The sequence below is a fragment of the Ammospiza nelsoni genome, chromosome 1 (genome assembly GCF_027579445.1).
Source record: "Ammospiza nelsoni isolate bAmmNel1 chromosome 1, bAmmNel1.pri, whole genome shotgun sequence".
Classification (NCBI taxonomy): domain Eukaryota; kingdom Metazoa; phylum Chordata; class Aves; order Passeriformes; family Passerellidae; genus Ammospiza; species Ammospiza nelsoni.
This window is the reverse complement of record NC_080633.1, coordinates 68,784,796-68,806,616: the sequence shown is the minus strand read 5'-3', so window position 1 is coordinate 68,806,616 and position 21,821 is coordinate 68,784,796. Positions and strand designations below refer to the sequence as shown.

The following is a 21,821-nucleotide window of genomic DNA, read 5'->3' as shown; positions in this document are numbered from 1 at the left end:
TGAGGAAACCTCAAGAATAATGTGCTTTTTTGGTTTTGTGTGTCTTTCCCTTGTGCAAATTGTTTTTTTTCCCCCATTTACTTATGTGAAATTTCAATAATTAAGTTGTTTCTGTCATGAAAATATCTTTTAGCTCACATGCTACCTGGTAAGCAAGTTTATTTGCAAAGAATGTCACTAGGAGAAATGTCTTGAAGGAATCAATACCTAAAAGCATGAATTCTAGACCTAGAGCAGCTCATAGTCCTTTTTAGAAGTTAGTACTTGTTATTACTGAGTGTGATGTTTTACTCACTCATTAATTTACTGTTTTCTTCTAAAGCTTATGAATGTGAACAGGCAAATGAAAGTGATTTAAAAATTTTTTCCTTGCTGTTTTCTCTTTCAAGTGCTTAGTGTGCACTGCCCTAGCTTGATATCTTATTGCTAACCCCTCTGTATGGCTGCCAAGTTTTCTTGCATAATTTTCTTGACAAAATGGCTTACTCGTTAATATTTCAGGCCTGTTCCAACCAACCTCAGGCAAGTGGTATGCCCCAGGCAGGGAAATGTAGTTTCTTTCTTAGGAGCCTTCTAATCTTTTCCTTAAATGCTTTGTCAGAGCCCATGACAGATAAATGAAGATGGTGCAGTTCAAACTAGAGATGACTTATTTGTACACACGTGACCCTACATTTTCCAGCTGGGAGGTGCTGTGCTGCAGTGGAATCTCCACTACAAACATCCACATATTCTCTTCCTTATCCATCCTGAAGTCTGTGAGACTTATTGATTCTGAAGGGGAATCCGTAGAGATATTTGTCTCTCTTTTTTTGATTGGCTGTTGAAATATACATAGTCCTGATAAAGGCTCTGTCTGTTCACACTTTCATTATTTCTGTAACAGAGACAAACCAAGGAATGATACCACAGCTGAGTTAGAGCTTGAGTTGAGACCAAGTTCATATCACAGCTAGGTCTGAGGTGCAGATCTCTGGTGATATTTTGGCTTAAGATGATAGCAAATTTGTGAAACTGATCTCTTTAAAGCTTGATGTGATAGAAAATTGATATGATACAAAATTTGCAATATTCCTGCTGCTACTTAGGGTTGAAACATCCTAAGAAATGCTTGTTTGATTTAAATATTGTTGATTATATACATATTACAGCCATGAAATAACTCCTGGGTCTTAAATACTAATTATGCTTGCTGGTTTATAATACTACTTAAATTATTCTAACTGTACCATGTTGGCTAGAGTATTACTAAGGAGAGCATCTGGAGATTTGTGGTAAGTCATAGATTTCCCCAGTTCTCCAGAAGAATGGAATAACAATCAGTACTATGGGGATACAGTAGGTAAAGCTGAAGACTTTCTCATTTGTGGATGTACTTAATGGTTCATGCCTCCTCTGGTATGTCCTGTCTAAATAATTTGGTCTTCCCTGCTGTCTTTTGCACTGTTACCAGGTCTGCATGTGTCCCATTCTTGGTATTTAATAACTTTTTTAAAAAAAAAGGTATTACTCCTGCTTCCTGTTAAGGCAGGATGAGGTCTCTAAAGTTTTATTATGCCCAAATGGTGTAGCTAATCAGTGAGAACTAAGAAGGTACCCCACTACAATAAATACTTCTAATATTTAATTTCTAAACAAATTTATTTTTACTTATATGAAACTCTGCAGGAGTAAAATTGTTGTGGTGTATGCATCTGTAAAAAAATACACATAATGAGTTGCAGATACTGAAGGATAAAAGAAGGCAGAAGGAATAGTGATAATATTGCAGTGAGGATTTATAGGTGTTTAAGTGTCTCTGTCCCTTTCATCTGGCAGTTATTTACAAATGCAGAAACTGTTTGGCAACACTTTCAAGGCATTGGAAAAAGAATATTCCCTCGGCAGCCAAAGGTAGTGTTTTTTCAGGTTGCATTCCTTGAAAAATAGAAATATTTAAAGAAAGTAGACACATTTGAGAATATTTGAGAATAATTTCTGCATTGCCTTTTCACAGTCTATAATTTGTAATGTAATGTATTCAAAATATGTTTGTATAATGAGGATTTTCCCTTAAAATAAGGCATTGACTTTTAGCTGTTTTGTCTCATTGTGGAGGTAAGAAAGAACACAGGAATGTCGGCAGGAGATCAGGTCACAGCTGTTTAATTTTTAGTAGCTCTGCGTGCCTTAGTCATATGCATTATTGGAAGTTACCACTAAAGGGCCTTATTGACATTTCTTCAGTTAATAACAAACTCTGTTTTAGTTTGTGGGAAAAAAATTTAAGGTATAAATGAAAGAAAAACAGATATTGTTTCCTTCGTTTAATCTTCTGTCATGCATATAGATAATTTCTTTTTCCAACCATAGTTTCTTTCCTCAGAATTTGCTTATTTTGTTTTTATTAATCTGCTTTTTTAAAGTCCAAATGAAAATTGGGTCATCAGGCTTTTCACCTTATACTTCTGAATTATGCATGTTAGAGAGTTTGGTGCCTTTCCACCCACCCAGAAGTCTGAATTTATTTTGCTTGTCGTCTCTAAATCTTAGGGTCTATGTTATATACTCTTAATAGTCTATGTTGTATACATTTATCTTTTGAAAAATTATATACTGTCTCAATAATTCAGCAATTTGATGTACCTGATTAGCTTGCTGATTACAAATTCCAGTGTGTAGATAATCTACTGAATTGTTTAAAACAAATTCACTATAACTTGTGTTGTAATCCGATTAAATGAGTCTTTGAAATGGTCTCATACCAGTTGGCAGAACAGCTACAGAGTTTGCAAGTGTTTTGGCTACTGAGAAGCATTTTACTTGCCTTGAATCGTGTCTGGAGGCATTATCCTTTTAGTTAGTGGGAAACTTATCCATAAACCTGAACAATCCTGGAGTGACACTGTTTAGCAGGGAAAGGAGAGCCTGCAGCATCCTTTGGAGGCCTGCTTGGGGCACTGAAACTTGTTGTAGTGGGATAGCATTTTGTCATCATTTGCAGTATCCAGCCTGCAGCTGGGTGGTGACTGAACTCAAGGGATGATGCAAGACATTTTGAAATGGATGCTTCCCCAGAGGTACATTCCCTTCTCCACAGGGTTGCTGCTCACTGTGGTTATCTTGGCCCATCTTGCAGTCCTGAGGGAGCGGTGCAGGTAGCTGAAGGTGTGCCTCAGCAGTGAGGACTGTGTTTTCTGTCCTTGCCTCCAGGCGCTGATGTGTCTGAGACAGGCCATGGGATGCTGGCCTTTGTTCAGACAGTCAGCATCTTCTGTGTCAGTGGAAAAGGAGCATGGTTGTTCATACCTTTCATATTTAAGAAGCTCTTATGTGTAGCACTGAGAGAATGCAGGATCATGCCTTATCCCAGGAAAGGATTTTTAGTTTTCTCTCTCAATCTTGCAAGCCTCAGAATGTTGCCGAAGGTGGCATTGTGATTAATGTATCACCATTACAGAGCAGACAGCCAGCCAACTTATGACATATTTTTGCTTCAGTCAAGAAAAATAACAAAATGATAATAAAAAGTTGTTCTGTGTGTTTCTGGAACTTACTGACAGATTATTAACTAGATGAACTCCAAGTACATGAAAAAATTAAGAGCCAAATACTTGAAAGCTATATTATCTTGCCAGTGCTTTGTAGTTCATGAAGTACTTTAATGGTGTTTGGCCATCATCAGGGATATCTGATAATATTCTGCCCTTGGAAGGTCAGGTTCTAAAATGGATCCATTCTAATTTATCTGCAAGGCTATTTCAGAAGTCTGTATGTGTTATATAAATCCAGCATGCTCAGTAGAAGTCTGTTCTGGTGTGCAATAATGTATCATCATTTTAAAATGAGCATTAAAAAATCTGAGCTTGTTATTAGTTTTGCATGCAAAACAATTTATGTTATATCCTATGAAAGGCAGATCTGGTCATGGCAATACAATGATATTTGCTGCTGTATGCCTACATAGTTTTCAAAACTAAAATTCAATGCTTAGCTAAATTGCTAAGCAGACTGGTAAATGTCCAATTTTAGCAGCCTAACATATGTTTATAATTTTTGTTTTAACATATGCTATGTTGGTTGAACTCCCCTCCCCACACATACGGTAGATAAAAGCTGTCACATCACAAAATGGTGGCAGCCCAACTTTTCTAACATTTTCCATGGCACTTCAGAGTCTTGCATTAATTAGCTATTCTTGGATAGGATACAGACTCTCATCTTTGTAGAATTTTGGTTTCAAACCCGTCATGTACTTGGGTTTATGTATGCAGTAGCCCATCTGTGTTTCTGCAGCCAGAAGCTGTAAAAAGCACAGGGCAGAGAGAAACATGGTCAGCAGGAGCGAGGGTGCCCGTGGCTCCCAGATGCAAACATTGAGCAAATGGCCCCACAAGCTGGCCCCTTTGGGCTCTGGTTTGCTCAAAAAGGAGCACTGTCCCTCTTCCACTTTTACAGGAGAGGTGAGTGAATAAAACAACATTGGTGCACATCACTGTCTCCTTTCATTGTGGGCTGCTAAACTGCCCCTCTTTTCTCCTCTTTTTCAAAGCAGGTGTAAGGAGGAATTTCACTGAGTCTACAATTCTTCCCTAAGCCTCAGCTGGGTAGTGGAGAATTGTGACAAATACCACTGCAGCTGTGATAATGCTGTCTTAATCCTTGCTGCACTATGACATGGAAACCTGGATTTAGACATGAAAGGACATCCCTTAACAGTACAGCAGTATGATCCCTTATCAAATCAAACTGCCTTTTGCATGTGCTCCAAAACCATGGTATTTTTTGTCTGATGTATTCTGTCTGCTATTTCCCTGTTGTCAGGCTCCTGATAATGGTGTACTTTAGCATGTGTAATGTCTGCTGGGCTGCTGCATGGGGAATGGTTGGTTTTCTGTGCAGGAGGAAGGAGCCTTGCCCATCAATTGAAACTGCTATAGAAATGTCACGGGGTCTGTGATACAGGACTGACGTTGGCAGGTGTGGTCACATCTGTGCCTGGTCTATGCACAGCATGGACAGGGTTGTTGTTATGCCTTTTCACCCGTGGGTGGTGTGGATGCCACCTTCTGTCCTCTGGTCTGCCTTGGAGCTGCTTAAAAGCATGAGCTAGGTGCAAGCGTAGTTCCAAGTAGTGTATGATGTCGTTCCTATCAAAGACTAGAGTTGTAGTAGACATCTCAGTATTGAGATGAGGTCCAGCAACCTGAGCCATGGAGCTTCAGGGGAGCTGCTGAGGTACCCTGAAATGTGTCCAAGGTGCTGTCTGGCTGAGGATGTGTGAAATAGGAGGTGGTGGGCCTGGTGCTTGCATGTCCACCTGCAGAGCTTTGAGAAACCCCACAGAGTGCTGCCAGCAGAACAGCTTCCAAAGCCCTGCATCTTCATCCAGAGCCCTGTGTTGGCTCCCAGCTGTGAGACAGAGCCACTGTCAAACCCAGAGTGCAGGATTTGCTGGTGATGCTGGTGGAGGGCTTTGTCATCTTTGGATGGTAGATAACAGTGGTGGTTGTTCAATGTCTATTTCCTGTTTATGTATTTGTTTTCAGCTACAGGACCTGCAGCTGCTGTTTGGCTCGCTGCTCTTGGTAGCTGGCTGGCAGGCCTTGCTGTGGGATTCAGGTTTTGTCAGTGTGCACAGAAAACAGTTTTGCTTCCCTGCCAAATGAAAAGCATGGTGGAAATAAAGGAAGAAAATAATACATTTAAACTACTTTTCCAGATGTTTAGATAAACATAGACAGACATAAATAAGCATAAATGCATAAATTTCTTTTTATTATAAGAGAACATAAGTAATTAGTGTGTTCTTAACACCAGGTATTTATTACTAGAAAAAGGTAAAGAGATGTCTTTATTTTCCAGTGTTGCTCTCTGCCTTGGTAAACATTACTTTGGTTTGAAGATTTTGTGTACAGTCTGCAGAGTGTAAACATATTTTACTTTCTTCTCTGTGGTTTCTCTGCCCAAATGTAACTTATCACCAGATGAGTTGAACTAAGTCCAATACCATTTTTCTGAAAGAGGAATATGTGACTGTGGTGGGAGAGGGAACTAGCAGAGTGTTGTTGTAGGACTTGAGTGTTTCTGGAACTCTGGTTGTGATACCATGTTAGGGGCACATTTAGTACTTGCTTGCTGTTGTTTGCAGTACCTGGACATTAGATAACTCATCTAAAAACTATAACTTTTCTTATTGTTCACATTACATACTGCTCAAATTTTGCTTTGGATTAGAATGTTAATGCACATAATAATGCCATTCAACTATTTAAGGCACAGACATAATGTTAAGATAAAAACTCTGATAAAAGTTCATCTGTAGGTTTTTCTCCTGTACAGGTTTGTTAGGAGTATATGTCACTTGCTTAGAAAAAAGAGTGTTTCTGTCAGAAACTGATAGCAGCCTTCCTCATTACAAATACTGAAATATAATCAGGTAAGCCCTTGAAGATGTATATTATAGACTCTCCCTTAAAAATAATGAGTCTTAAACAAACAAGAGTGCCTCCCCAGTACTGGTGGTGCATGTTCTTATTTCTTTTTCCATAAATTTATAATCATCAAAACTGTTTATGTGAAAGTTAAGCTTCTCATGAGGTTGTCTGATTCTCAGAGGAATGATATTTAAGAATGCAGCAAACATCACAAGAATCACGATAAAGTTATGGGAGTTTTTGTAAATTACGGTTATGTGTAAGTTTTGAATTGAAGTTTTTAGAAAAATAAATGTATGGGCAGATGGTGATATTTACTTAAGGGAAGCTGAATTCATTATCTGACTAGGACTGGGTATTTCAAGCAGCTGTTTGAAAATGAGAACTCACTTTCCATGAAGGAGAACGTATGTTTCAGGAAACTGGGGTCTCTTTTCAAAATGTAAGACCATTCCTTGCTTAGCCTCTATCAAAGTGGTTTCTGATATGTGTGTGAATTCATTTATTGAAGAACATTCTCAGTAATGATCAAGAGCTAATTTGATGAAATAGCTTTGTAAACTCTTTACTGCCTCCCTGCCAAAGGCAGTTATTCTTAAAGTTTCAAAACTAGATAAAATTTATAACTGTTACTTATTTCTAAAGATATTCTACCAGAAAAAGGATTAAACCAAATATTCAGTAATCTTATGCTTCCCCACCAAGATTAATTTCTGTCTACCCAACTTGCCTTTATTTTGATTAATTGAGATATAATGACTTGAGGAAAAAGACCGATGGAAAACTTATAGATACAAGCCAGAAGAAAAAAAAAGCCAAATTTAACCATACTCATTATCTTTTACAGATTTGTTTTTATCTGGGACTCTCTATTTTAGTATGTCTGTTCATTTGCATACGTATTTTGAAGCATGAGAGTATGAAAAATAGTCTCACCTTGTTTATTTTGTTACTTACACTTGTTTTCCTTATGTTCCTGTGGAAGGCTAGCCAGATACTGTTATCCTAAGTACTGCATCCCTTGAAGACTGTGGTGCATTTATTATTGCTTATGTCCTTTCTTCCCCTAATTCTTTAAGATGACTTTTGCAGAAAATTCTTTCACTCAGAAAACCTGTGGCCCTGTAATTCTTGGTTCATATAGAAGTACAAGCCAGTTTGTAGCAGATGCCTTTCCCTGGTCACTTAACTTCTAATGCCTCTGCTTTCCCATTCCATAATAAGCAAATTTTAATGCTTAATTATTTTACTGGGACCTTTGCTAATATTTCTGAAGCCCATCTATAGATTTTCAAGTAATTTTTCATCTCAGAATGGGCTTATGCATATGAAGTGACTGAAAGGTTCATCACTCTCAAAACTCTTTGGTTTTGGAATTATCTTTGAGCTCTAGAGAGAATGCAGCTGTGTCCACATAAAGCACAAGGCCTGTCTGTGAACTGGGAGGATGTGTAAAGATGGCCCTTTGATGGGAAATGAGTTCTTCAGGCAACTTGAAGAATCTCATCACTTTGCCTTCCTGGTATCTGACAAGCCTGCCTCCCCTGTACCCCCATGGAAGCTGTGCAAACAGCCATCCTGGGGAACATATGGAAACATTGTGATCACTGCAAAATTCTAACATTGCTTCTGACTTTATGCAGTCTTTATGGTGAATCTTGTGCAATACTCATATGAGAATTTAATAAGCTGTTTATATATAAATATATGTCTTGTCTGGCCATCTGTTTTTTCACAGTGGTTCAGTAGTTTGAAAGGTTAAACTGGTTTTGTCTGGCATTTAATAAGAATTAGTGATGGATTGCATAGTGCATGCCACATGCATCAGGTAGATGTGGAACACGTTCTGCAGCTTCTGCTAATGGAGATGATATAGCAATAAGTTAATTGCTTGTTGTAAGCCAGTTCTGACTGCTGAAGGGCACTGTTAAGTTTCCTAGTTTTTCTTAAGTAATATGAAGTTATTGCCACATGTTTTAATTGGAGGAAAAATATTGTTTGAAAGAAGGCCTGATGTTTATTCATCTTTAAAGGGCATCATCTGGAATGGGGTTCAGGCTAGGTCTAGAGTCGTTATTACTGGTGCAGTCATGCAGAAGCCTGATAACTGATTAAAATATCCAAGCTGAAATTTGACCACAAGGGTATTTTCCATCCTCTGAGGTCAAAACAGGGGTTTATAATGGGAACTTTGTCATGCTAATCAAGCAGACATTTGGATTTATCTATCCCTAAGATAATAGCAATTCCTCTAGCAACATTGCCGTTCCTAACTCAAATATTTTTAATTCCTTTTCTTTTTCTAGATCATAAAGTTTACAATGGCAATGCTCTGGAAATTCATGAGAGTAGCTAAGTATTCTAAAACAACAGCTTTATCATCAAAAGTAAAAGTAAGAGGAATTCCCACCCATTCAAGGCATTCTTCATCCAAGTCTGTACCTTCAGATTTGGGTGCCAGTGCACCCTGCTCAAATACGGTGGAACTGCTTGGGAAATCCTATCCTCAAGATGACTACACCAATGTCACAGAGAAGATTCTTTCCAAGGTGGGGAAGAACTTGCACAACAGAAAACATCACCCTTTGTGGCTAATCAAGGAGCAGGTGAAGGAGCACTTCTACAAACATTACCTGGGACGCCGTGGGACTCCGCTCTTTTCTGTGTACGACGGTCTTTCTCCAGTGGTTACAGTCCAGCAGAATTTCGATAGTTTACTTATTCCACAAAACCATGCCAGCAGAAGGAAAGAGGATAACTACTACTTGAATCGTGACCACATGCTACGAGCACACACATCAGCCCACCAGTGGGACTTGATCCACTCTGGCCTGGACGCCTTTCTGGCCGTGGGAGATGTCTACCGCCGGGACACCATCGATAGCACCCACTACCCCGTCTTCCATCAGATGGAGGGAGTGCGCCTCTTCTCCTGCCACGAGGTAGGAATTCTCTAGCTGGGGTGAAAGGCATTTGGGGTAAGTTTGGTCTTGTGTTTGCTGCAAGCAAAGTTCAGCCACATAAACAAGGTTTGTGCCTGTAAGCATGTTACAGCAACAGTGATATGCTGCACGTTGATAAAGATCGAGTGATTTATCATATAGCAATATTTTTAATTTGCGAAAAATGTGGATGGAAAGTGTTGAATTTTAAAACAACTATAAAATTCCCTAGGAAAATGTGAAAAAATGGAAGGACAATATTATTGAAAGCTGGCATAGTGAAGTATAATCTGAAATGAAACAATTTGTTCAGTTAATGATCTGCACAACTCAATTCTGTTTCTGTCATGACTCTCTTCTGGTGAGATCACTTTACCAAAAACTCCATCAAATTGATTCTTGAAGGACTCCTTGGATGCCAGTTGTTACAGCTACTTCCAAAGTACAGTTTTCACTGTACTTTCCTCTTTTCTTTTTCTTTTAATAGTGCCAACCTGCAATAAATGAATGTCATTTTCTAGGGAATTGTTCCATTCTTCAACTCATCCTAAAGCTGCACTGAAGGATTCATCTGTTGCAGCCAATATTTATGTGTGTGTGGTGCATACACACCAAACCCATCAGAGTCCAGAGGCATCAGCTGAAGAGCTCTAGGTTGATGTCTCAGACTCTTAAGTTTATATGTTTTGTTGGCACAGCGTGCATGTTCTGCAAATGCCTGGGTGTCATTAAGTACTCTGCTGCATCATTGATCAGTGGTAAATATAAGCCAGTTTGTTTTCCAAATAGTAATTGATTTGTATAATTTGTGTATGCTTGTAGCAATACTGCCAAATTCACAGTTCTATAACTAAAACTAGCTTATTCTAATAATACTGAGATGTAGACCATTTTTAATGTGCTTGCCAGCGGGTGACAGGAGCTTGGCAGAGAAGCCTGATGCCTTTGGATGCCTGAGGGAAAACGAAGGTAATCACAGAGCACTGCTTTTCTCTCTGATGGCAGGGGCTGGTGCTGCCTGCACTGCACTTTGCCACCCTGTGTGGCTGCTGCTTGTTCTGCTGTGAGCTCATACCTGCCTCTGCAGGTGTGCTGGGAGCTGGGTGGTGCTGAGCCCAGCCTGCAGCTGCTTCTGGGTAACCACAAAGTGGAAACACTGCAGATTACCCAGCCTCGTTGGTTTGCTGTTCTTTTCCCGTAGGTCTTTTTATAAATATAATCAGGGTATATGGTATACAATACTATATTAAGAAAACACAATTTCTTAACTGGTTTTGTTCATCACATTTTTTTTTTACTTGCGCAGAAGTTCAGTCATTCAGATGGAAATATTTTACTTGCCACAAAATTAGAACATCAACGTTATTGCAGGATGAAATTTCTGCAACCTTGGGTGTGATTGATCTAATCATTGAACTACTTGTTTATGAATATATCCCTTAGGAAATTTTGGTCCTAATGACAGACTATTTCTTTCTGCTCTACAAATTGAATAATAGGATTTGAATAACTGGGAACAGAGTTACAGAAATGTTTTCACTGATATGTTCTATCTAGAAATATACAGTGTTCAACAATCTAATTCATTGCAGTGGAGATTGTTTCTTTTCTCTCCTTTCTTTTTCCCCAAGAAAATGATTGAGAAGTTATTGAGGAACTTTCTATACAGATGAAGAAAGAATAGTGGTGTGGTGTATGATGAGTACAAGTGTTGTTTATTGGGCAACATAAAAAATTATAAACCTGAGCATGATCTGATGTGTTCTTTTTTGCTTCACTTTGTGTTTCAATATATACCCCTTTTTACAGTCTTAATCACAAGAGCCTTGTGGAAAAAAATGAATGTGCAATTCTGAAATTTCACTGGGGACTGTTTCTGTGTTTTGTATTCTGGTTGCCTGTTCAGAATAACCCACATTTAAATAATTCCAGAAGGAACTGTTTGAGCGGAACAAAGACTAAATAGAGGTAATACTACATGAGAGAAATACTCTGATATTCATTTATTTATACTCAAGTTTAAGCTGTAACCCACTGAGCAGAAATGTGTGACTGTCAGAGCCTGTTACCCTTGTCTCACACTTTTCATTCCTAACCAGACTACAGTCTCTGGTGAGAGGAAATTTGCACAAGTACCAAAGATCAGAGTCTTTGGAACCAAGGGAAAAACTGTTAGCTCTTAGCTACAAACCCTGGGTACATTTCATGTTATGGCCAATACAGTAATTTTACATGCTGTTGTCAGTTTGCTGCTCTAATTTGTTCTTTTGCTTTTTACATTTATTATTCACTGTCTTCTCAGTGTAAGTGACCACAGACCTAAGAAGATGTCAGAAGAAAAACAAAGGCCTAGAGTGATCTTATAAGAAGTTGAATTTAGAGGAATTTGGTGTTTGATCTCAGTTTAGGAGTTGTGGGGGAAAAGTCAATTCATCTTCAGCTGAAGTTTTAGGCAGGATACAAAAGATGTAGGGGTACAAAGGTGAGTCTTCTTTACAAATACCTAATTCTGTAGTCATGACTAGGTTAAAACTCCTGTCCTGTGATGGAAGCCTTCAGCATAATTCTTTATATCAAAGTTAAAATCGGTATGTTGAAGTAAGATCTGGAAAAACAAAGTGGGTTTGGCAGCTTTACAGTATTTTTTCTGATATATTTGTGACCAATTTGGTTTTTTGGCTATATATTTTTTCGTGATGGTTGGTTGATTACTTTTTAAAGAGAGATGTAATCTATAATTCAAAGATGGGCAGGTAACTGATGCATTTCTGCAGCTTAGTATGAGTGTAAATATTAAAGTACTAAAGAAATTCCCATCTCCCAGACTCACTCTTTGCTAAAATTTAGAATAATTCATTAAATTTTTCATGAACTTTTAAAAAATGTCCTTGGACTGTTATCAAAGAACATCTGAAAATAATTTAGACATTTTTTCAATATATTTAAAAATATTTGAGGTGATTATTTTCTAAATGTAATAGAAGAACAGTTAGAAAGTAAATGATATAGTTAAAACGAAAAATAGCTTTCCAAATCTACTTCAGAATTCTGAACATAAAATGAGCTGTTCTTCTTAAAGAGTCCCCCCAAATGATATCCTTTTTTATTTGCTTCCTCCAGCATATCTGTTTTTCTTCTAATTGGTGTTTGAAATTTTTTTTCTTCCATGGTGTATGGCTTTTTTTTTCTTTTGGTTAGTACTTTGGATTGGCATTTTTGATACTGCTGTAGTCAGATTTGAACTGGCCAGTTTTCCTGGGTGGATTATAAGAGAAATGATTTCCATGCTATACCATTGCCTTTGGTGCAGATCCATAATTTATGGAAAAGAGAAAAAAAATCTCAACTACACTGCACTTTGTGCATGTCAGCCAGAAGAGGGAGCCAATATAAACCCAATGGCAGTCAAGGAACAGATTTCAGTTGATAACAAAAAAATGTTTACGCATTTGAAGGAGACTTCATAGTCTGTACTGAATTATACATAGATTTTAAGGGGAACAGATGCTAAAAGATAGGAATTGCTCCTCTATTTTAGTAACCTTGTTCCATTGGAGGCCAATACATAGTTGTTTCAATGAAAACATGATGCTCTCATCAGGCTTGTTTGTGCTAGAAGTAGTAGGGATACATCTTTATTCTCCATTGAAATGCTTATGGTAGAAATGAAAACTTTTTTGTTAGAATGCAATGGAAAAAGGCTGAATATTCTAGTTACAAATAAAGGATTGCTTCTCCAAAGCACTATAAATAATTTTTAAAAAATTCAGTATTATAGCTTCTAGAGTTTATATCCTGAAATGTAAAGACCCTTGTTCTAGGTAATAGGAGATTAGTAGGTTTTTCTATTTTTCATCTAAATACATACTCCTTTCCTTGTCTTCCCATACTTCCGTACCTTGGCAATATTCCTGGTGTATTGTTAAAAAGAAAAAGATGTTGCTTTTATCCTTTTCCTTGTGGTATGGGATGATGTGAACTTGACCACTTATCTGCATTTTTTTTTTTTTTATCAAGTGCCATGCTATGTTTTCCCCTTGGAAAACTTGTGTCTTTAGGTTTGACTTCTCCAGAATTCTACATGTTCACTGCAGCTTTGGACACTGTGCTTTTTTTCTCTGACATTGTATCAAAGAAGAGCTTCTTCCTGTCTTCAGTCCCCTTTTCTTAATCCTCATATGTAAAGGAATTTAAATCAATTTAAGTTCCAGGGATCAACCTATTTAATGGAGTTATTTGGAGCTTTTAGTTTGTCTGAGAGTGCTTCTGAGCGTCAGTGGGAGTCATAATAGCAGTTTTTAGCTGGGCACCAAGGAACAAATATTTTAAAAGGCTTAAATGACCAAGGAAAGGAGCCCTTCTTAGCCTTCTACAACTTATAGATGGGGTTGTGAGCAAAGCATGGGTCCCAAAGAGCCTGGGAGCTGTCCCTCCTTCTCGCAGGGAGCAGCAAGGCCAGACAGGAGCAGAGGCATTCGGTCCATTTACCCATAGATCCACCTGGTAATAAAAAGAGCAGCAGCATTACTTTGCTAGACTATTCGGAGGTGAATTTATTCCTGAAGATGCAGTTGAACTGAGTGGTCACAACGAAGAGCCTGGCTAGTTTAGGTGGAACTGATTTCACTTTTTCCAGTATTAATCCAAGTAGTGAACATTGTAGGTTCAGTATTTTCCAAGCTGAGTTGTGTAAATCATGCCATAATAAATAGATCTTCACTGATCCGAGGATCCAAATTGTATTCTTTGTTATTTTTAGTCAAAAATTTGACAGCGGAGGGCATCAAAAGATCTGTTAGATTTTCATAGTGATCCATGGTCTAGAAAGTTTGAAAACTGAGGGTGCATCTTTTACTGCAAAGACTTCATTTTTTTCTTTCAGACTTTGTCTTACTTTTTGTTGTCCAGCTAAAAAAAACCAAACAAACCAACAAAGCTTTTCAGAACAAGGCCATTAAATCTATTCAATGCAATATTTAAATTGTGCAGGAGAAGAAAAAAAGAGGAAAATGTCCACAAGTGTATTTGGGAAGCCTAAGGTACTTAAAAGTCAAGGAATTACTACTGCTACAAAACCAGAAGTTTATGATAGCTGTCTCACTATATCAGGTGTCTGTGTAGCAGTGTTACTTTTTCTTTCTGGAAACATCATTATCATTTTTTCTTTTCTTACAAAAACACTTTGATTAGGTTAAAAAACCACCAAAAATAGCTCTCCACCCCCAAAAAACAACAGAGGTTACCTTTCTTTGCTGTAATTGGAGAACTAGAATGGAAGGATGTAGAAATTAGGCTGATCACCTTCAAGCTTGTGGGTTGAAGTAAATTTTTTGTCATTTTCTGCCCCCAAAAATCCTTATTGATATGCAGTGAAGAGCCTTATGTCATGTGGCTGTGTATATCTTTGGTACCTGAAGCTGGCTGCATAGTTACACCTTGGAGGCTGACTGAGACTAAAATTAGGTTTTCTCTTTGAGCCTTCTATAAGTGGCATCATCTTCATTATTCCTGATCCATTGGTTGAGTCTTGAGTTCCACAGCCCATTTAAAATGTTGTGGGAAGGGTTTGCTATTTGTAAGTGGATTCAGAATGCAGCTCTTGGTTCATTTTTAGAGATATTCATTAGGGCCAGTGAGACAAAATTTATTTGGTGTGTCAAGGTTTGGTGTAGTCACGTGCAGATCCTCATACGGAGATAATTTTATATGCTTGTTTGCCTGAGAGTATAAGTACATGAGTATGATTTATTCATTATCTTAATCACTGGTGAATGCATGAGTGGCAGGATGAATACACAACTGCATTGTGGAAAGACAGGATATAGTTACAGATGTCTCTGATCTGAGACCTACTCTGGATGCCATCCTGCAAAGAGACCCTTAATTCTGAATACTAAGCGTATGGATAATGAAGGGATATGAGACTAAAAAGTCTGTCAAATGATTGAGGAAATATTGAGGTCTTTGTTTAAATCACAAATGTGACTTCTGCCCTTCATGCCAGGCTGAGAAATGCTGGAGTGTGCTTTTGAAGGACCTTAGCTCAATTTGTACTTGGCCAGTTAAAACTCTGTCTTCTTGCCCTTACACGTTATCAAATTTTAATTTATTTTTATTATGAGATAAACTGACTAAACTTCATGCCATATGGTTAGGTCACTTCAATTCCTTTCTGCCTTTTCTGTTGTAATGCAGCATCGGTCAGATATGCTGATAAATCCTGGGAAGTGTTGATTTTTTTGACTTTTTCATGGTGATCCAGTATTCAATGTTTTGCACACCTTCACTCAAAGAAAAATCTTCTTGTCCTTACACTAGACAGACACATAGGTACTCGATTTATGACTACAGGAAATTTCTTTCCTGCTTGTAGTAGTGACTGATTGTATTCAATACAATAAGATAGTGCATGCTGTTTTAGTCTGCACTGAAGGAATGAATGTACGTGAAAATGCCGTCTTGCACGTGTCAGTGCTTTATGCAAGATGTTAGGTATTTTTTTTCTCCATTTGCTCAGATATGTGCTTGAGAAAAATTGACATCAAAAAGGAGCGATTGTAGGTGATTCTTCATTTTATTCAAGCTTTGACTTTCCTGGCTTTATGTGTACAGAAATGTTGAAGTGTTTCTAATCCAGGACATGTACTTAGCACAGTTCAGTCGTTGTAGTAGTGGAATTGGCGTATTGGTTTAAAGCCGCTCATATTGACATAGCAATGTCAGTGAATGGGAAGTCAGGAATAAATATTAATACAACTGTAAAGTATCTCTTTTTTTTCTCTTGGTATAATCCCATCTGCAGCTGATGGAGCCTCTGTGGAGAATACCAAAGCCTCTTGGTGCCTGACTGTAAGAGGGAGCTGTTGTCTTGCCTGTTTCTGGGACTTCCCTATGGCTGTGCTTTCAGAGCCTGTCTGAAACGGACTGGAGTCATACCTGTGCCCAAAGTGACCCAGCCCTGTTCCAAGTGCCAGCTCATCTCTTGGAGCTGCTAGTGTGCTGATATTTGATTACTAAGCTGAACTTCACCATTTTCACTTGGCTTGGAGTAGGAACCTATGGCTTGGAGGCACTTGGAGATGGTGCCTGTGACTGGTTTGGCAGGATTAGGGCTCAGGCAGGTGACAGGGCTGCATTATGACTCAATGTATTTAATTGTTCTTGCATGTATTTTGTTTCCACATCTGATATAAACCACTGGAATAGAATTTTGCTTTAGACTGTAATTGTGTTATCAACATTTCAGAAATAATACAACAGTAAGGAAAAGTATTTCTATGTACTTGTTGATACAAGTATGCTGTGTTTTGAAGGCTAGTGTCCAGACTGTCTGTTGTTTTCAGTTGTCTGAGGAGCCAGTCTTAAGCTGAAGGGAGGAGTGAAGGGAAAAAGGAGGAAGAGAGATTCATGTCCTAAAATCTGCTGATAGGTAAAATAACAAATGTACCTTCTAATGTGTAAATACAGTGTATTCTGGTCAAAGGAGGGAACATCTCTGTTGCCTGAAGGGTGTTTCTGGCTTAGTGAGTGAATGAGTCAGTCAATAGAAAAAATAGCTACCTGTGTAGGGTTGTTCAGAGCAGGAACCTAATTTGGCCACTCTGTGCTCCTCTCTGAGGGATCCTGTGTCTCTCCACTGGCCACCAGATAAGCCTAAGACAATTATCCTCCCTAGGCTAGTGCTGGCCTCTCTGAATTCCCCCAGCTTTCTAAACCACATGCTGGGTGACCGATCTGCCTTGCTGACAGCAAATTAGTTGTAGGGTGGGTATTATTTTCTTGTTCCAGTCAGGGTAGGATTAATGTCAGTAAGAAGAAGGGGGTTTAATCTTTCAGATGAGCACTTGAATAAAGAATCTGTTATTTAAAAGTGTGATACTCTGTTTGTCAAGCTGCTGCCTTTTGGTTAGTAAAGGCATTTTTGTTAGACTGGTGGAGAATAATTTTATTTGGTATTTATTAGTTCCCTTTTTAATTTAGTATTTTCTGCTGCACACTAAGAAGATTAAGAGAATAAATGTTTTCTAAGTTGGCCAGCGATCTCCTTGTGACTAGCAATACAAAGTTAAATGCTACTGGATTTCATTTCTTTCTACTTCTTCAATCCACTGTGGTGCTAGTTTGCCTGCTGTCTAAACTCAGACTCTTCATTCATTGTGTCTGTAGGAAATGTTCTAGAAACTAATTAATTGTATCTAGCATTTGTGGAATACCAGAGATTCACTTGAACTTTTTCTTTAGAGCATTGTGTTCTGAAGGCATCAAACTGTGGTTAAAACAACTTCTGTGGGCATCCATGAGTTGTTAAGGTTATTCGTGGCATCTCCTGAGTAAGGGCTATTTATGTTGGAAGGCTTAATGGGAAGAAAATCTCAGTGCGTGTTTTTTCCCCTCTGTGTGTGCTTGATTGATTAGGGGAAGGTAGAGGAGGAGGGGTAGGAAGAGCACTAGAAACACTTTCACAACTGGCTCTCCCTACCCTCCAGACTTCACCCCAGATATGGGGGGTTTGTACAGCTGTAAGGATCTCCAACAAAAATACTCTTTAGATTGTGAATTTGCCTGCTTGTCTTCCCAGGACACAGAGCCTCCAACAATGTTGTTTAATGAATGTGTTTATTGGTTTCTCTGAAAGGATATAGATTTGCTGGTGTGTATCTGGCCAGGATCACGTGGCCAGAAACATATGGGGATATGCAGAAAGCAGAAACCTTCAACTTGCAGCAGATGTGGTGGTGAGCAATGTGTGAATGAAGAGCAAGTCTGACACGTCCCAAAACAGCTGTCCCTGTGCTCTATAACTTATCTGGAAAACCCTCTCTTGAGATCATGAATCCTTACAAGCCCCATAGACAAAATTCTTGTTCACAAAAATGATGCTGTGTAGGAACATACAGGAAAATGGTAGTCCTTAAATGAATATAAACTTGTACCCATGATGAATCAACTGTAAACAGTTTAAGTCTCATTAAACTGCCAGAGTTTGTTTTGGGTTTTTTTTTGTTTGTTTGTTTGTTTTGGTTTGGGCTTTTTTTTGTTTGGGTTTCTTTTTTGTTTGGGGTTGGTTGGGTTGGCTTTGTTTTGGTTTTGTGTTTCTGTTTTTGTTTCTGTTTTGGTGTTTCTTTTACATCGTCCAAGTACTTAAAGAGTTGAAGTTCTGATAAATGCCATGGAGTTAATTGTGTTTTGTAGTTTTTGGGGCGTAATTTACATACACTGTACAGAGTACTTCGTTCTGCATGGTAACTTCCAAAGTAACTGAATCAGAAAAGGAGACGTGCTTTATTTTGTAAATTATTATTTTCCTATAGCTAATAATATTATTTGATGATAGAAATAAACCAGATTTAATTGTTTGAACATTTTTGTTCTTACAGAGATTCATCTCTGCATTTAGTGAACAGAATTTGTAGAAAGTCACAGTCTTTGTTTGTTTTTCACAGTGTAGACTTATCAGGTAAGATTCCCACTTATATCAATGAATCTTCATTCTCTATTTTCGTTCAGAAGGTACTGATGCAAAACACGGTGTTTTTGTGGTTTTGTTCTAGTTGTTCTCCAGCATTAAAGACGGTGAAGGTTTACAGCTGTTTGAGCAAGGCCATCGCACTGCACACAAGCAGGAGTGTCACACCATGGAGGCGGTGAGGCTGGTGGAGTTCAACCTGAAGCAAGTGCTCACGAAGCTCATGACTCACATCTTTGGTGACGGTGGGTTCTTGCACCTTTTCCCCCAGATTGCTCATGCCTGTAGTCATTGGGGCTTTGGAGAAACATTTTGCTGCATAACGTAGGCAGGAGGCTTAGGGGTTGTGTTGGCAGCTGGTAATATGAAATAGCCAGATGGGTTTTTCCAAGAGGCCACGCGTTCCTCTCTGGGTTTTCCTGAATACTGATGCACACAACCCTCTGTTGACTCAGCAGGTTTTTGTGAAAATGTTTAGGTGTGCAGCATGTCAGAGTAACGTGGTGGGCACAAATGCAGGTGGGGACGTGTGGAGACCCAGCTGCAAGCAGTGGTCTGGCAGAAGGCACAGGGTGGGTCCTGCAAGGAGAGGCAGCTCCAGCACAAAACTCTGCAGGACCCCTTCTGCTTCATCCTTGTGGGCCTCCTGTGTCCCTGGAGGGATGGAGTATGGGTGCAGCATTGCATCTGGGGTGCAGGAGAGCTTGGGTGCAGCTGAGCAGCACTCAGATCCTGCACCAGGAGCAGAGAAGGGGTGCGTGTGTCCATGTGCTGCATCCCTTGTGTGGATAAATTAAACCTTCCAGCTGAGGGCAGACTGTGTTTGCTACGTCCACATCAAGCTGAACAGTAATTGTTTTTTGGTACTTGCAGTGGAATGAGAAAGGGTAATGGATGTGTATATGAATGAAGTATTCTCTTCTCAGAAATACCTGCTTTCAGTTTCAGGAGCTGAATTTATAAATGGCCTGAGTCAAAATTGCTACATTAATGTTATTTCTTGGCAAGGAGACTGCTCTTCTGAGCTGATTCGTTTTTCTATTGAGGAAATACTGGATGGTATTAGAATGCATGAGGTATCTTGCCTACTTTCTAATGTGTTTTAAGATTTTTACTGCACTTAGAGCAGTAGTTACAAGAGTGGATTGATAATGATACCAAGTTCTAGATACGACTGCTTGAATATTTTTCTGAATTTTTCAAGTTGACTTATAGCATGCAAAACTTTTACCAGTTACTGTTCTATTCCACCTGAACAAAAATTTTGAAGTTCCTCAGCTCAAAGCCTCTTGTAGCTGTATTTTACTTAACAGTGACCTTTTGAAACATACAAAATTGGGATGAAAGTGGGTAACAGTAAAAGGATGCATTTAGATCAACCTCAGATGCTGAGGATGTTTAAAGTGAGCAATTTCTCAGAGTTATTAGTGGTATCTCAGACTGCAGTGGCATCCTTCTCTGACTGTTGACAGATACTGCACTTTAAGCTTCAGCATGTTGGCTATTACTAGTTGTCATACAGTCCACCCATTAGCTATAAAGACATTAAAATGTATTCATAAATTATTTAAAATGTACAAACTAAAGGTGATGCCACCTTGTTGGAGTTTTCTATTTCTACACCCCCAACATTTTTCCTGGAATACAAACACAAGATATAGTTTGAATTAAATTTAATATGGTTTTAAATTTAAATTTACATATGTATGTGTATATATATGTGTATTTCCCCCCTGCCCCATTCATGGAAATACAGGAATTCAAAGTATTCAAAGTTCATGTTAGGCACAAGGTATATGACATTGGTGCACTGCAACTGTCTTGAGGCACACATAAATAAATTTGTCTTTTGACAGCTGTCATCTTTTAACTAGCATTTTACTCTTTACTTTACATGGTACTCTTGATTACTTTTTGTATCTTGACTCCTGTAAATTTTAACTTAATATTTAAAATGTGTTTAAATGTGTTGCTCTTGGAAAATTTGTTTTTCCTATATGTGGGTATTTCATAAGGCACCATGTTCTGTTAAAAGTAAAAGTTTAATTCCTTTATCCTTGGCATCATTTGTATTCTTTACAACCTGTACTGTCAGCAGAATATTGTAGTGAAGTTGCACATCTTTTCTAGCAGGGTAGCATGACCACAGCTGCAGTGGCTGAAATGTTGCATTGTCATACAGTCGACTGTTTATTATAGGCAGAGTGTTTGGATTGTAGACTGAGCCTGCTGTACATGTTAGTTGTGCATAAACTCACTTGTACCTGAAGTCCTGGACTTGGAAGCTGTGCTTCTGCAGTGCTTCTCTGGGAATTTAACAGCTCAGGTTGATGATAGATTGAGGATCTCTGCAGAAAGGTCATACCACTGACTTGCATTTTTTTTTTTTGTGTGTGTGTGTGTGGCGTTTTAGGTTAGTTTTTATAATATTTAATGAGACAGTTGGGCTCTACCGGCTCCTGCCACACTATTTGAACAACTCAGCATTGACAAAACAAAGTTGTTTGGAAATCACTGTGTTGTCCTGAGGAAGGTCATAGACTTCACAGAATCTGCACTTACCCTTATTACAGAATTTTGTCCTTTTATGTCTTTCTGGCTTTGCCAACAGACAAAGGAATGACAAATGTTAGAGGAGGAGGAAAGTTCTGGAGTATCCAATCAGTTGTCTTAAAAACTTGTCAATGTAAAGTAGTTCTTATGGCATTTTCTGATGGTATAACATGCCTGGTTTTGCATTCTATGAGTAACTGTCTTTCAGTTTCTTCCATTTTTCTGTCAGGAAGCTATTTCAAATACTACACCTAGACTTTTCTTAGTTTTCCTCTGTTACCTCCATAGGATGCACACTTAAAATCCACTAATTTAAGTTACACATCCATCTCCCCATACAGCTCTGCCAGTGTAGGTAGTCTGTTAGTTCTCATTTTAGTTACCTAGAAACAAGGCTGTCCAAAATTTCCGTATAAATTAGCCAGTCTTTTTCAGCTATGGTTC

The 21,821-nt window shown here is 38.5% G+C and overlaps 1 protein-coding gene across 2 annotated transcripts in view; it reads left to right on the top strand.

Moving 5' to 3' along the window:
• FARS2 (phenylalanyl-tRNA synthetase 2, mitochondrial) overlaps positions 1–21,821 on the top strand; it is a 228,541-nt gene that overhangs the window by 44,728 nt on the left and 161,992 nt on the right. For both annotated transcript variants that reach the window (XM_059479395.1, XM_059479388.1), the window contains exons 3-4: positions 8,723–9,358; positions 18,910–19,069. In XM_059479395.1, coding sequence (XP_059335378.1) covers positions 8,738–9,358; positions 18,910–19,069 — 781 coding nt within the window. In that variant the 5' untranslated portion in view covers positions 8,723–8,737. The remainder of the gene's footprint in view (positions 1–8,722; positions 9,359–18,909; positions 19,070–21,821) is intronic.